The 16,437-nt window shown below is 44.2% G+C and overlaps 1 protein-coding gene across 8 annotated transcripts in view; it reads right to left on the bottom strand.

The window, feature by feature from the left end:
• tpm3 (tropomyosin 3) overlaps positions 1–16,437 on the bottom strand; it is a 67,994-nt gene that overhangs the window by 11,821 nt on the left and 39,736 nt on the right. For 2 of the 8 annotated variants that reach the window (XM_084313037.1, XM_084313042.1), the window contains 7 exons: positions 15,043–15,176; positions 9,761–9,878; positions 8,097–8,167; positions 3,491–3,566; positions 1,814–1,876; positions 641–710; positions 337–415 (listed from right to left, as the gene is read on the bottom strand). In XM_084313037.1, the coding sequence (XP_084169163.1) occupies positions 337–415; positions 641–710; positions 1,814–1,876; positions 3,491–3,566; positions 8,097–8,167; positions 9,761–9,878; positions 15,043–15,176 (611 nt within the window). Of the gene's footprint in view, positions 1–336; positions 416–640; positions 711–1,813; positions 1,877–3,490; positions 3,567–5,073; positions 5,150–8,096; positions 8,168–9,760; positions 9,879–15,042; positions 15,177–16,437 lie in introns of all 8 variants that reach the window. The other 6 variants (XM_084313036.1, XM_084313040.1, XM_084313038.1 and 3 more) reach the window with 3 other exon arrangements.

Here is a 16,437-nt window from a genome sequence, read left to right as displayed (position 1 = left end):
ACACACAGACGGCGAAGGCAACCATGCAAGGTGCCAAGCTGCTCATCAAGAGCCATTAGGGGTTAAATGTCTTGCTCAAGGACACATCGACACGCTGCCCGGAGGAGCCGGAATCGAACAGGAAACCTTCAAATTACCAGACGACCAATCTACCTCATGCGCCACTGTCGCTCCCTCAAGTGTGTTAAGATCAAAATGCTTTTCTAAATGATATTAAGAAAGAAACTGAAATACACCCAGGTGTTTCACTGCACTTTTTAGTGAAGTTAGAAGAACATAATGTGTTCCACAGACAAACCCAAGCTGCATCACACACACACACAAATCAGTATTTACATGGAGGTCATGTCATTGAGGGCGTGGTCCAATTCCTCACTAATGGCCTTGTACTTGAGTTTCTGAGCATAGAGTTCATCTGAGGATATGTCCACAGATTAAGGGAAAAGGGAACAGAAGGAGCACATCGCAAGGGAAGAAGAAAAACACATTAAAGAAACTAAACATGGGAAGATTCAGGAAAAAAAAGACATTAAAGAAACTAAACATGGAAAGATTGAAAAAGGAAACACATTAAAGAAACTAAACATGTAAAGAAGTTTGAGAAAAACAAAAATGAAGACAACAAAGTTAAACATCATACCTTCCAGGTCGTCAATGGTCTTCTCCAGCTTGGCCACAGACCTCTCGGCAAACTCAGCACGGGTCTCAGCCTAAGACGACCAAGCAAAGACCCAGAGTGTTTAGTGAAGGAAGTTAGCTTATTTTTTTTTTAATTATAAATAAAGACCTAGCGACAGATTAACATGAAACTTAACCCTCCTGGTAATCAAAAAACAACAGATTACTAAACACAACAAACAATAACAGACTACTAGACACAACAAACAAACAAACAATAACAGACTACTAGACACAACAAACAATAACAGACTACTAGACACAACAAACAAACAAACAAACAAACAAACAAACAATAACCAAGTACAGAGCACCCCAGAGCATATCAGCAGATCAAACTGTTTTTGTTTTTCAGGATGCAGTTTTGGACTTGATGATGTAAACAAGTGCATTGTGTTCTGTCCACAAATCAGTTCATATTACAGTTTGCCTCTGCCGTCACTCTGGGCCTGGTTTGCCGGTTGGGTGAAGACAAAACAAGACGCATAGAAACAGTGGAGATTGTGTTTCTACTAGAATTTTCAGAGACTACAAGTAACTTCTTATTTTGTCTACACTTTGCACTGCCGGGAAGCTATGCATGGAGGTAGAGTTAAAAATGGAAGAGGAACAGCTTGTGGCTGAGATGAAGAAAGCGTCCTGTTTTCAGTAGTCCAGTGCCGTATTAGTCCTCTATAGCAGGCATTCTCAAATGTCGGCCAGTCGAATCGTTTCTGGTGGCTCACAATGAGTAGTTAAGGACAAGGTGTGTTATATTTGATCCGGTTTCAATATATTTGTAACCTACAACATCACAGAAGGTAAAGCTGCACGCCCCTGGGCTAAGCTGTAAAGTTAGGAATGACTGTTGAAAGCTTGCTAGGCATGTATGACTGGCGAGATGTGTTCCGTTTACTTGGGTGGCCCTCAATACAATGTTGGCTCCGTAAATTGGCACTCAGCCATCAAAACTTTTAGCTTGCCAATAGCTTAGACATGGAGTTTCTTAATAATGATATGACACGCTGAGATCCAGGGGTTGGATGGTCCTCCCTAGCAGAGCGGCAGGAGTTGCATTGGCATCCGTTTCTATATAAAGCCATATTTGGAGATTGCTCAATTTAAAAAGAAATCTGGTCAAAACCTGCCCACTTACCTCCTTCAGCTTGTCAGTCAGGATCTTGATTTCCTCCTCATACTTGTCCTCCTTCTGGGAGTACTGTAGGGAGAAACACAACACCAAATCAGTCTCTCACAACTACGACACACATGACACTTCAACACACACACACAGCAACTAGAACACACTGAACACGTCAACACACACACAGCAACTAGAACACACTGAACACGTCAACACACACAGGCAACACTCAACAGATACCCTGTTGAAGAAACTCATATCTAGACAAATATTCCTTAACATTCAAATTGCCAAAAACCACAATTAGGCAATTCATCTATGCGTCTGAATCCAGTGCTCTCCATGGTAAGTGTTCAGTGGGAGACTGAAAATGGCAGCAAAATCCAAATCAATGTTGGATGCACTGTACAATGCATAGTCTAGGGTTAGTGGATAATGAATCTAGGGTTATTGGATATTTAATCAAACAGTTGCTAAGGCTTTGTTTATCAGGAAGCAATTCTGGACTTGATAGCATAGGAATGCAGAGAGCAGTGCTTTGCTCAGCGAGTTCCTTCATGCAGGCTTATTGCATTGTAGAGGATAAACACATCTCTTATCAAAACCTTTCGACGGTGGTTCATCCAAGCGTCTCATTGGTTAAAAAAAGGGGAACTACGACAAGTTTAAGAATTCATACGTGTTATTCCTATTGTCACAAACTCTCAACAGTCCAAAAAACGAGTAAAATAAAAATGTGTGATGTCATCGGGTGTAAAGCCTGAAGCTGCTCCATAGACAATGAATTGGGAAATATGTAAAAAATGACTCAGAGCACCCAGGGGGAATGTTCTGAGTATATACATGTCCTATTTTCAAACTCTACTACACTACCATAGAATAAAGCTCTATAAAGAATAAACCAAACATTCTGTGGGTTCACAAAATCAATCTCAGTCGCATTCACTTTCTATCGAGCATCACCTGATGACATCACAAGGTCTCTGGTTTCTGGCTTTATGAGAGAGAAGCTCATGTTCACAAATATTGATTGAACTTTCCGTGGCCATGGAAATACCATATTGGAATTCTTGATTTGGGTGGTGTTCCCCTTTAACCACCACACTAACAAGGGGTTAACCCTTTCACCGCGACAATACAGAAGGTTAACCCCTTCACTACCACACCACAGACGGGTATGTAGTGTGGTAGTGAAAGGGTTAACCTTCTGTAGTGTGGTTGTGAAAGGGTTAACCCCCACATGCATCCATTTGTCCTTTCGACCGCCGTCCCAAGTCATCATTCAAGTGTGTGACCTTTCAGAATGGACAAGTGTGTGACCTTTCAGAAGGACAAGTGCACATTACAAAAGGGCACCAGCGAGTCGAGCGGCCCGACGGTTCAGACCTCGGCTAAATGGCACGAGGCAATCAGCTGAGAGACAACAGCCACGCCTAGGTATGAAAAACAAAACCTATGGAGCATGAAAGGCAGAATGCTGCTCCCACACACACAGAACATACCACTCATGCAAACACACAGTGGCTAGACGGGTCTAAACTGGAATGCATGCAGCAGCATTTGGCTTGCTCAACACCACAGCAGTTTCTCCATCCAAATTTCACTCTTCGTAGATCTCCCTCTCCCTCTCCCTCTCACACCATGCTAGTTCCAGGTACCTGCCCTCGCAGACTCAGGCAAAGCCCCTACCTTCTCGGCCTGCGCCTCCAGAGACTTAAGGTTATTGGTGACGTTTTTCAGCTCCTCCTCCAGCTCAGCGCATTTGCTGTGAGTTTTTTTGGTAGGTGGCGACACGAGACAGAAGGGTGAAGAAGAGTGTGGCAAGGCCAGAGGATGGATGGAGGGCCAGAGGATGGATGGAGGGTCAGAGGATGGATGGAGGGTCAGAGAGGAAAAGAAGGAGAGAACGCAGTGAGAAAACTGCATGAAACAAAGGAGGTAGAGGTTATTCTGCAAAGGAGAGGAGGAAATGTGCGAGAGGTGGAGGACCGTTGACAGATTCTATTTTTATTAACTTTTTGAGACATTGTGCAAAAGATGGTATACACGCGTGATGCGTGATGTGGACCCTTATTTTCTTCCGTGTTCGACAACACCTACCTGATATAACCATCAATAACACCTACCTGATATATCCAGCAATAACAAGAGGCCTGAACACTGTTGGTGTGGGTTAGGGTTGGATTCTCAGGCTTACTAATGCTGGAGGATGTATGAGGTGATGAATACCTGAACATGAAATATCACTTCATCAGTGTTAATGTTTTTTTGTTTGTTTTTAATATCACTTTAAACAGTGTGCCGTGGGGATGTCTACCTACACCGCTGAAGATGGCCCGTGTAGCTCGGAGCTGACGAAGTTTGGAATAGCATTGGCACGGTGGCACTGACTAGCACGCCTTTAAATAATAAAATAGCTCTGAACAAACAGCTCCAGGGTTCAGTCCTGTCTTGGCCGTTTCACACCAGGACCTCAGATAAAACACAGTTACTGATCCGGGGTCAGTCCTGTGTTGGCTGACAAGTTATTCCCAGGTAACCGGGTGTTGGTGTAAACTAAAAAGGCATACAAGTCAAAAAAGGAGAGCGAGGGAAAGGAAAGGAAGGGAAGACATGCACAAGTCAAGGCACAGACGGGGCAGACGCTGAGGAGAGGAGATGCTGCTGCAGACTGGGGAGGTCACTCTGCTGTCCCAGAGGCCGATGATGGATCCGTCATATACACTCACGTCTCTCTCGCTCACTCACACACACATCCTTACTCTGTTCACCTCTTGGCGACTACTAAGCACCATCGTATCTCCAGTCGACTTGGGACCGAAGATTCACAGAAGACAGAGTGTCTTCCTGTAGTCTTAACCATAGACCGTTACTAAACCCTCCGCCTGACACCAGTCTAGTTAATCTAGGACTAAAAGGCCGAGTTAAGACTTCAACGCCGGTGTATCGTGACTCCTTTCTCAGTGACACCTAGACCATCATATACCTCCGCGTTGTCCGCGTCGCCAAAACGTAATCTTTGGGCCAGCCTCGCCTGTACGCACCTCGGGCGCTAGCGGCGCTACCCTCGGCCAAGTGGCGCCATCGATCTGACGCTCAGTGGCTTTTTTCACACTGGCTTGGTCTTAGTCCAGGGCTAAACCTGACAAAGTAGGATAGGACCCGCTCTTACCTATGATCAAGACTAATTCACATCCAACACAGCTTATAGCCCCACCACACACACGCACACAGATGGACAGACAGACTCACAGACGCACAACACATTGTACCTGGTCCTCAGAGGCCTGCAGGCTCTTCACTGATTGGTCAAATCCTCTCAGCTCCTCGTCCAATGCCCTGGCTTTGCTGTTAGTGTGAAGGGGTGGGGTCATGGGCCATCATGCCGGGTGGTGGGGTGGGGGGGGGTTCATGCGTTGGAATTTAGGCCAGACCACACAAACATGCAGACACACACACACACAGAGAGAGAGGGGGGAGGAGGGCATTTTTCATTAGGGTACAGATGCATTGTTATGCAAACACTATGTAAACATGCTAGTCTACTCCTGTGGGAATCTGGTGGAAGAGGCCTGGTGGGGGTGGCGTGTGGTATATATGGCGGATTGTAAACGAGACCGAAAGCAATGGATCCCTACGCAAAACAAAGTCGGACAAATGTCTTGTGAAAATCCTCTGTGTGGCGTAGCGGAGATTGCGCTCGTCACCAATGCAAGAGACTCCGGTCTCGACTCCCCGAGTCAGCGTTACCTGCGGCTTGGGCCAGTCGTCATACTATCTCAATTAGCAGAGGTAGCGGGTGGAAAGTCGATGGGTGGGGATTGGACGTTGTGGACAGCGACTGCTACAGATCGGTTGGGTGACGCCTGTACAGCAGAGACAGGAAGTATCGGGGGCAGCATGAGCCTCCCACGCGTTACTCCTCGCCACTGAGAGTCCGCGCTGTCTGGTGAAAAGATGCGACAGGCTGCCTCCTCGTGTACCGGAGGGGACACGTGATGCAAGGCTTCTATCCTCACTACAGCCGACCAGTGGGAGGCATAGTCTAGCAACGTTCAAGACAGGGGAGGGGAGAATTGGCGATACGAAATTGGGATGAGAGAAAAATAGAAAAATAAGGAGAAAAGGTGGATAAAAAAAAATGAAAATCCTCTGTGTGAGGCGAGGAGCAATGTGTTGAATAAATGTGATCGTGTCCGGGGATGTCGAGTGCTGCCTGGGGCGCCGCCCCCCAAGTCAAGTCTTTACCTCAGTTGACTAGTATGTTGTCTTTATCTCAGTTGACTAGTATGTTGTCTTTATCTCAGTTGACTAGCTAAGACAGGGTATGTTGTCTTTATCTCAGTTGACTAGCTAAGACAGGGTATGTTGTCTTTATCTCAGTTGACTAGCTAAGACAGGGCATGTTGTCTTTATCTCAGTTGACTAGCTAAGACAGGGTATGTTGTCTTTATCTCAGTTGACTAGCTAAGACAGGGTATGTTGTCTTTATCTCAGTTGACTAGCTAAGACAGGGTATGTTGTCTTTATCTCAGTTGACTAGCTAAGACAGGGGATGTTGAGTGCTGCCTGGGCCCCCCAAGTCAAGTCTTTAGGCGTGTTCGAGATGGATTTCGGTTCGCCTCGAAAGTAGACGAGAGTAGCCGAGTGCAGCCGGGGGAGGAGTCAGAACGTCGGACACTTCAGATTTCACGAGAGCCTCTCGTCTAGTCTCGCATGGCAGAAACGCTTTCACGTCACCACCACACACATTACACATACTGTCCAGCTCATTATAATGCGATGGCCGTGTGCAAAATTAGATTAGATTAAAATGTACAGCACACCATATACTGATAGTGGAATATACTATTCATAAATCATATACCATAATGTATACCATCTTGTTGTGCACTCCTGGCCACCGCAGTGCGCGCACACACAACAAGCAACTTGAAGTTTATCATGATGATAATATCATATTATGATGAATGAATGAATGAATGAATGAATGAATGAAAACTTTATATAAAGAAGCTCTTGGTACCCAAACTCCTGTATCCAATAATAATAATAATAAATATATCTAATAGACGGGACCCGTACTGTAATAAAGTCTTCAATCAATAAATCAATCAAACGTCTCATAACTTCCTCTTGTGGGCGTGGCTGGTGGTGACAACCAGGTGACAACTTTTCTGAGCCAATAGGCGCTTTGCGCAACGACAGCAAGTCGTTCCCCATCATGGATTTGCGTGGAGCAGCCGGGTGAGAGGTACTGTGGCGCCTCGCTCTGAAGGCTGTGCGTGGCTCGGTCCCGCGATATTTCCGCGCCTCGTCTCGTCAGATTTTCAGAGCAAGTCGGACAACATTCTAACCGGCATGCAACACGCTTGGCGAGGCCGTAGTAAAACCTGCGCAGATCTGCATCCGCCTATCCCATCTCGAACACGCCTTTTATCTCAGTCGACTAGCTAAGACAGGTCATGTTGAGTGCTACCTGGGGAGGCCCCCCAAGTCAAGTCTTTATCTCAGTCGAATAGCTAAGACGGGGTACGTTGAGTGCTGCCGCAAGGTAATGCAGCCAGTGTAGTAAGTAGCTAGATAGATTGTTTAGCTCAATACACTTCACTTTCTTACCTTCAGGGTCTCTGAAGTAGATTGTGTCAAGTGTCTATGGATAGATTCTAACGTTAGCTAGTTTCTTTTGCCTTAAGTTACAGCGGGTACCTGAATGTTGTCTTGTCCTTTACATAAATAAAGACATTTCCAGCATAAATTGATGCAGAAAAGTTCACCAGAACGCAGGAAATTAAGTGTTTGACGCTATTAAACAATGTTACATGAAAGAGAATACTTAATGTTGTACATCTTTACCTTATACTGTATATATTCTTCTCAGGCAATTAGATTGATCAGAACAAACTAACTAAAAACCTCTTTAGTTGGCGACAGCCCTAGTACTACCCCCACCATGTTAACCCCACTAGCGAGAGCTGGCAAGGGGCTTTAGGAAAGGCAACGATGGCCAGTCGGTCACTCACTCGCAGGAGGCAACGGTTGCAGCGACAAAGTAACACATAAGAACCAACACAGCACACCGTCCCTCAAATTCATGCATGAAACTTGAGTGACGGCCGCTGCCCCGAAAGAAGAACAATAAGACGCTGTGAGACCCGGTTCTCTCAAAATAAGAGTTGGAGAAGGTTGCTGGGTAACATGTTTAGGTTAACTAAACTAGTACAATCCAGTCATGCTCAAATCTCCTGACCGCAGGGCCACTAGTGGGGATTTTTAGATATTTGTGTGTACTCACGCCTCAGATACCTCAGCCCTCTCCTCTGTGCGCTCCAGCTCTCCTTCAACGATCACCAGCTTACGAGCCACCTGTAGACACACACAGAATTACAAATAGAAGTAGCAAAAGCGCTTCCACTAGCCTGGTGTGATGCCTTATGATCTGGGTGGAACCCACTGGACATCACCGATCTCTGTGGACGTCGTTTATAAATAATCTCTATAGACATTGTATATAAATAATCTCTATGGACATCATTTATAAATCATGTCTATGGACGTTGGACGTCGTTTGTAAATCATCTTTATGGCCGTCATATAGAAATCATCTCTATGGACATTGTTTATAAATCATCTCTATGGATATTGTTTATAAATCATCTCTATGCATGTTAGACGCATTAGATCCGTTGCTCGCAGAGTTTTCACTCCACATAGAAACAGCGTGACTCGCGAGAGGAGTTGTCACGGAGCTGTCGAACGCAGGGCTGACTAGCTAGATGTCATAGCTTCTAAAATCGAAGGTCCGTGCTGGTCTGTGTCTATAATGAAATGACAATTGCACGTCATCGGAATTCGGTTTATTTTCTACCTGGCTGGGCGGGTCTTAATCTATCAGCTCTCAAGCTACCGAAAAGTGGCACCGATTGATCCAACATGAATCGGTACTCTGTAGTAGCCTACAGACGTAATTCGGCCGGTACCCTTAAAAGTACCGAGTTCGGTACCCAACCCTACCATCCTTGTTGGGTGGGGCCTCTCATTGAATTGACATATCTCAAGCTGTGCACTCTTTTCTTGACCCTCCAATGAAAACCTTTGCTTTCCTCTGTCAAACAAGGATATAATTGCTGGATTTTTCAGCCTCTCTGAAGTTTTGTTTTCTTCCTTTGTAGGAGTTTTTCCTCTTCTTCACTGAGGGTTAGGTCAGCAGGAGCTGTTGGTCCCCCACCACATTCCCATCGAGACATGTAATGTGATTTTACACAAACAAACTGGATCACAGTGCTCGGGTCAATCTACACACCCCGAGGCTGAACGAGTGAACCGAGCTTACGCCAGGGCAGAAATATGCACGCGTGCAAATGACCTCATCATCTTCCGTCTCCTTGGCGACGGGGTCATGACATTGAGTGCGTCATGGAGCAGCTGTGCCGCACGCATCTCAGAGTCTTCTATACATTCTAAAGAGAGTGAGTATTTGTGCGTCTTCACTAGTCGTCGAGTCATCAGACTGCTTTATGGCGAGACCTGTGCGACGCCGATATGAAAACAATGTGGACAGTGGTGGTATATAATTATCATTTCAATGCTTTGCTCAAGGGCACACTGGCAAACAAGGGTAATTCTGTAATAATACCTACAGGGTTCCTGCAGGTTACATTAAAGAATTAAGACCAATTTGAATTTAATACCTATACCGGCAAAAAGGTATGTAGGAAAATGACTGTGAAAAAAGTAATTTGGGGGGACAGGGGGGACTGATGCTATTACCAAACTGCTTACTTTAGAGTCCATACATTTACCCCAAACACATATAGACTGAAGCGTTGCCCCATTACTTTACATTCGTTTTGTGGCCGACTAGGCAGAGCTGTGGATATTCAGTATGAAGAGCGGCATGGATTGTGCTGGAAGATTACATCACTGGTGGTGAGTAACGGATAGGGCTGAACTCCTCACCTCCTCATACTTGCGGTCGGCCTCCTCAGCGATGTGCTTGGCTTCCTTCAGCTGGATCTCCTGCAACTCCATCTTCTCCTCATCCTTCAGGGCTCGGTTCTCAATCACCTTCATGCCCCTAAACAGACAAACATTGCATTCATATATATGTAGAGAGATTTTCTATATACATGCATACATATACATTTTATATATATATATATATATGGGGTGTAACGGTACACAAAAACGACGGTTCGGTATGTACCTCGGTTTTGAAGTCACGGTTCGGTACAGTACGTTTTCGGTACAGTGGGGGAAGTTTGGCATTCCATGTTCCACTCAGGGGTGATGTAGTGTGCATTTACTGTTAAGTAGGGCCGTCAACGAATATTCTATATGCATTATTAATAATCGACTTGTAAAAAGAAAAATATACTTTTGATTGTGAAATGTATATTAGATTGTGGAAGAAAACAGCCCCCGCTGGGTGTGGGCCTGACTGCGCTGCATGACGGATAGGAGACATGCAACGTAATTTTCATTGAGCTGAAGAACGTTACAGTAGTAACAAATGGACGACGACAACAATAACCGCGACCATCGGTCACGAAGACAGTGGTTTGCAATCTCAAGCCCAGGTTGGAAATACTTCGGATTTTGATTAACTTGTGGAACCTCGGGACAAAGTTATGTAAACTACAGCTGGCCTACCTTCTTTTTTTATGCTAAAGCTATTTTGGGAGTTCTAGCGTCAAGAATGTAAGTAGCCTACTTTTCAGTTTTTAGCACTTAATTGTAAATCATCCCTCAGGGTAAAACTTTATTGAATAGAGAAATAAGTGGTGGTGGTTTGATTACTATTTCCCATTTAATGCCAAGGAAAAGATAGTTTCATGTTTATCACACCTTGTTCGGAGTCACGTTGCTGTGTATGAATGTCCGTTCTATATGCCGCAAACTTTTATCAATTTAATCTCCGAGAGACGGCCCCAGCACCAATTTATCCTCACGCACAGGGTCTTCTAGCTCTGGCTTGTCGTTTGCATTCACCATACTATGAGGCTATGCTAAATTAGTACTCAACCTCTACTGTCTTTAACTATGACTGAACACAACACCCTTACTCACCATCTTTAGATAATAAAGTACTCAACCTCTACCGTCTTTAACTATGAATGAACACATTCAAAAAAAAAAAAAAAAAAAAAAAAAAATCTAACCCTAACTAACCGTACTGTCATGCACTTGTCCTAATAAACTAACCTACACTGTAGCACTCAACACTTTGATGAACATTGTTGCTCAGCTGATAGAGTTGTGCCCTTCCTGATGGCTTGTCGTACAGAACTTGTAAGTCGCTTTGGATAAAAGCGTCAGCTAAATGACTAAATGTAAATGTAATGTAAACACAACACCCTAACTTACCATCTTTAAATAATAAAGTTTGAAAATATTGTTCCTCTGAAAACTAAAAACAGACTTATATGGTTCTTTGTCTGAGATACTGACTCTAGATCAGTGGTTCTCAACTGGTCTAGCCTCGGGCCCCAACATCTTCCTTAGTCATTTAGTCGCGACCCAAATTTTTGAACCACTATGATTTCAATCCAACCTATTGTACCAGTGTCTGGCCAATGTATTCTTCATTCTGACAGCCATCAGGCTTTATAACGTATCACTGCGCCTCACTGCATCACTGAGCAGTGAGCACAGGGTGACAGTATGTACAGTATATACATACCAGAATGTATAACGGTACTTTATTCTTATCGTGACTTTTGTTTTTTGAATACCTAAATGTTTACCATTTATTGTGAGCGATCTGTAGTGCAGAATTTCCCTCGGGATAAATAAAGGATTTCTATTCTATTCTTCTTGAACAGTGACCTCACAGTGCTGCTGTGATCGACCAGGCACAGTGAGAATCCACTACCACAGGAAATATAACATGAAATAACGTCTCTGCACAACTACCTCTTGGCTAATCGCAAGGTGTGGTTGGAAATGCCAGTTATGCAATATTAAACGAGACTAAACTGAACGAAGACGGCAGCTTCATGCTCGTTGTGGGTTTTGGTCGAGTCTGTGCCCATCAAGTGGAACTTTCTGCACTGGGTGAATTTATTTATTACTAGCAAGCAATGGAGGCCAGATGTGATTAAATACAGGCTATTCAGAGTGAAAACTTGAATTACGCAACTTAAAAAATACTATAGAGGCTGCTATGCCTCAGAGGATGAACTTCACAAATGGGTCATTGTGTGTGTGTGTATGTGTATGTGTATGTGTGTGTGTGTGTGTGTGTGTGTGTGGCCTGTGGAAAACATTGATCTTCAACGCTGTAATCACTACAGTGTTAAGTGCATGAGCCACTTACTCTATTTCCACTGATGCTTTGAAAAGCAGTCGTTTATTCTGGTTCACGTCAAGAAAAGAAATATAATAATTTTTTTAAATAAGGCATCCTCCTATTGGCCCACAGTGTTGGCTCTTCAACCATTTGACTATTATTATACCATGGCCTGGGTGAATACTCCATTCTGATTGGCTGGAGAGATGTTGTTGATTGATGTTCGATATACTGTGCGGCTAGAGTTAAAAATGAATGGGCTTGTTTCAATGTTGCTGACCAGGTAGGACATGTTACATCCAAGTGCGCTTGTTTCAATGTTGCTGACCAGGTAGGCCATGTTACATCCAAGTGCGCTTGTTTCAATGTTGCCGACCAGGTAGGACGCGCTACATCCAAATGCGTTTGCGCCAAACATCGTGAATTGTTTTGCACATACTGTATAGTTATTCTGCAATTACGCACAGTATTACTCTTTTGGGTGATCATTCTTTTTCCAAAATAGAGCTAGCAAAGCAGATTGGTCACATGTGGAGGCAATTTATTCCTATATTTGCATAATCCCTTGATTTATCACAGCACACCCCGTCCTCACAATTCAACTCGCAACAATGACTGTACTTCATCATCATCAACCTTTATTTATTCTCGAAAATACAATTGAGGTCAGCCTCATTTTCAATGTCGTCGAGAGACTTGAGGCTACGACTGACGGTGATATAGCCACCACGCATATTTGGGGGGGGGGGGGGGGGGGGGCAATGAGATGTCTGGCAACCAAGGCAGCCTTTCTATCAAACATACTGTCAGATCATATTCACTGTGTGTTAACCACAGGCAAAGTTATCGACAGAAAAGCTTGCTAGCATAAAGTTAGCTTTCTGGGTCATTGTAACCATAATCGATCAGGTGACAGGTGGTTGTCAAGCAGTTTCTAAGGTAACGCAGAGGGACTATAACGAAAGTCATGAATGAATGAATGAAAACTTTATTTAACAGATTGCAGAATGGGTACAATACAGTACGGCTCAATACATACAATTGTTAAGGGGATGCAGACCTGAGAAAGACGTTTGTCTTGTTTCCATCAGGGTCCCCCATTTTCAATTCATATAGACATTTATGACATACATAACATACATGACATTTATGGCATAGGGACATATAGGTATTTAGTACTGATACATTTGTGACATAGGCGGTATTCAAATATACAGTACTGTTACCCCTAGATCCTGACAGAGTATATACATATGATGGGGAGGGGACTGTACATTAGGAGGGGGTGGGTGGGTGGGAGAGGAATATACATATACGGCGGGGAGGGAATATATACATGCGGTGGGGAGGAGACTGTCTATTAGGAGGTGGTGGTCAGAGGTGAGCAAAGCATAAAGAACACATTTCTTCAAATGGAAATGTGTTCTTTTACATGTTTTTCACATAAAATTAACCAATGAGTCTCAGGTTTTTACTAAACATTGAAAACAGGTCCCACAGACCTGAACAACACACAAGGTTTAACCCCCAACTGCTCCAATGGAGCTGCTCATTGACCAACAGTGTCGGACTGTGGTTGTACTGGGCAGCTCCGAGGTGTATGGAAACTGTGTGAATGTAAAGCAGGGCGTTGCTGGAAACAGAGCATTCATGCTCAGGGAACCTACCCTGGGTAAATAAGAACAAGAAAAGAAAGACAAAAAAAAGACCATAGGACCAATAAGATCATAGGAATGCTCACTAAAATGTTAGTGAAGTAAGTGAACATGAACAACTCTCACCCAAATCTAATTACAAATGTTTGATGTCTTCAGGTATTAAGTCTGAAGCTGTTCCATAGACAATGGATTGGCAGAGTAGCTCATGTTCCCAAATAGTGATTGAACGTTCCTTGTATGTGGAAATAACACAACATAAAACGTCAAGTATTAGCCCAGGCTAATTTTGAATTGTTCATTATCAGAGAAACCTTCTAATTTTAGTACAAACTAGGAGAGTGAGAGGAGCATGTAGGATTTGGGAAATCTTTTTAAATTTTTTTATTTCTGACCTGATATTATTACGTCAAGTGTCAATATTAGTTAGCTAGATGGCATCTCTCGCAGGGGGAATGAATCTAGGAGAACCAAGGTTGTTCAACACACCAATGTATTTTAGAGCTCTCTACTCACTCACAACAACACAGATGTATTTTTAGAGCTCTTTACTCACTCGTTTTCATCACACAGATGTATTTTAGTGCTCTCGAAAAAGTGAAAGCTCGACTGGAGAGGAGCTCAGAGGACCATTCCAGACCAGCAACAGTGCGTTTGCGCGATGCACTGTGACTAAATAAAGGCGGCAGCAGCTATTCTACAGATAGAAATTAATTAGGTATTACTGTCGGTTGGTTTCTTTTTTTTAATTAGAACCCAACGTCAACTCTGTCTGTCCAACAAATGGACACTCCTCATTGAAAATTAATTATAAACAGACAGACATAATGGGTCAATCTAGCCGCATAACATTAAAGACCAAAGTAAGCGCTCTACAGATATTGAGCGTAATTTTGTAAAATCTACGATGTCACCAGTAATACCGGTGTTGTCATGAGTTTATTAATCATAGATTAGCACAAATTAATGGAAGCGGATATGGACCAGCTAGCCTAGCTGTTGTCCAAAAACACCTCTCCTAGAGTTTTAGGCTAGCTGGTCCGTATCCGCTTCCATTAATTTGTGCTAAGTTAGGCTAGCTTTCTACTGAACGCACAGAGTTGGAGGAGACGGTAAGCACATTTCCCATTATGTTGGCATGTTCCTTTAACCCTTTCACCCCGACGGTCGTGTGTGGCAGTGAAAGGGTTATAACCTGCTGTGTGTTGTCGCAGTGGAAGGGTTAACCATGTTGGTAGTGCGGCAGTGAAATGGTTAATAACAACCCAAGATTTATGGCGTCGTCATGAACTGACCTCTCGCTCTCATCGGCAGCCTTCTCCGCTTCCTCCAGTTTCTGCAGCGCGGTGGCCAGTCGCTCCTGGGCTCTGTCCAGCTCCTCCTCCACCAGCTGGATGCGCCTGTTGAGGGAGGCCACCTCCGCCTCGGCCTGGGTGGAGGAGACGGGAGAGAAGTGTCACGGAGGAGACGGGAGAGAAGTGTCACGGAGGAGACGGGAGAGAAGTGTCACGGAGGAGACGGGAGAGAAGTGTCACGGAGGAGACGACACACATGAGCAGGGGCTGAACATAATGTCCGCTTTCCGTCGATATATCGCCATGCGACGGACAGCATATATACACACGGCAAAAAGGCAGCAATAAACACAATCAATGAGTTACATGGTCTGAATGAACGAGGATCATCCGGTAGAACCGCTTTCCACAAACTCAAGAGATAATATAGGATACATGATGAGGAGCCTTGGTCATCCGTGGGAGGATAATTATTCCCACAATCCTATCCAACACCGACAGATGGTTTAAATAAACGGTGAACAACTAAATAAAAAAGGTAATGTAGACTTGTCACAGCGGTGAAACCCGTCAAATCTATTGATACATTTGGTCTTTTATCGTGCAGCCATACACAGAGAACACACAATCCATTTTCTTCTATGCCATCAAACTCATCTATTTGCTTAGTCCGTCCATGTATACTTCTGTCCTCTCGATGCATATATGTCCAAATAGATTGAATATACATTGTAAAACTGACATGACACCTAGATTGGGTGACAGAAAATCAACCGACATGTATTCAAAGGAGTACTAATACAATTCCATTTAACATGTTCAAATACAGTGAATTCTAAGAAAAACAAAACTAGTATTTCTTTACCTACAGTATATATGTGTAAAATTGAATGATTACTTAATATGTGAACACAGATAGCTCTGCCAGGCGGGGGCAGAGAGATTGCCATAACATAACAGATAGCTCTGCCAGGTGGGGGCAGAGAGATGGCCATAACAGGGTGGGCTGCCGGGCACACGATGCCCGACACACCATACAAGGATAAGAGGAGACGCCACACTCTGAAGCACAAGACTCCTGCTCTGGGATGAGAGGAGACGCCACACTCTGAAGCACAAGACTCCTGCTCTGGGATGAGAGGAGACGCCACACTCTGAAGCACAAGACTCCTGCTCTGGGATGAGAGGAGACGCCACACTCTGAAGCACAAGACTCCTGCTCTGGGATGAGAGGAGACGCCACACTCTGAAGCACAAGACTCCTGCTCTGGGATGAGAGGAGACGCCACACTCTGAAGCACAAGACTCCTGCTCTGGGATGAGAGGAGACGCCACACTCTGAAGCACAAGACTCCTGCTCTGGGATGAGAGGAGACGCCACACTCTGAAGCACAA

The sequence above is a fragment of the Notolepis coatsorum genome (genome assembly GCF_963971535.1).
Source record: "Notolepis coatsorum genome assembly, chromosome: 4".
NCBI classification, from domain to species: Eukaryota; Metazoa; Chordata; class Actinopteri; order Aulopiformes; family Paralepididae; genus Notolepis; species Notolepis coatsorum.
Note: the sequence above shows the minus strand (reverse complement) of the source record. Positions and strands in the feature narration are given on the sequence as shown.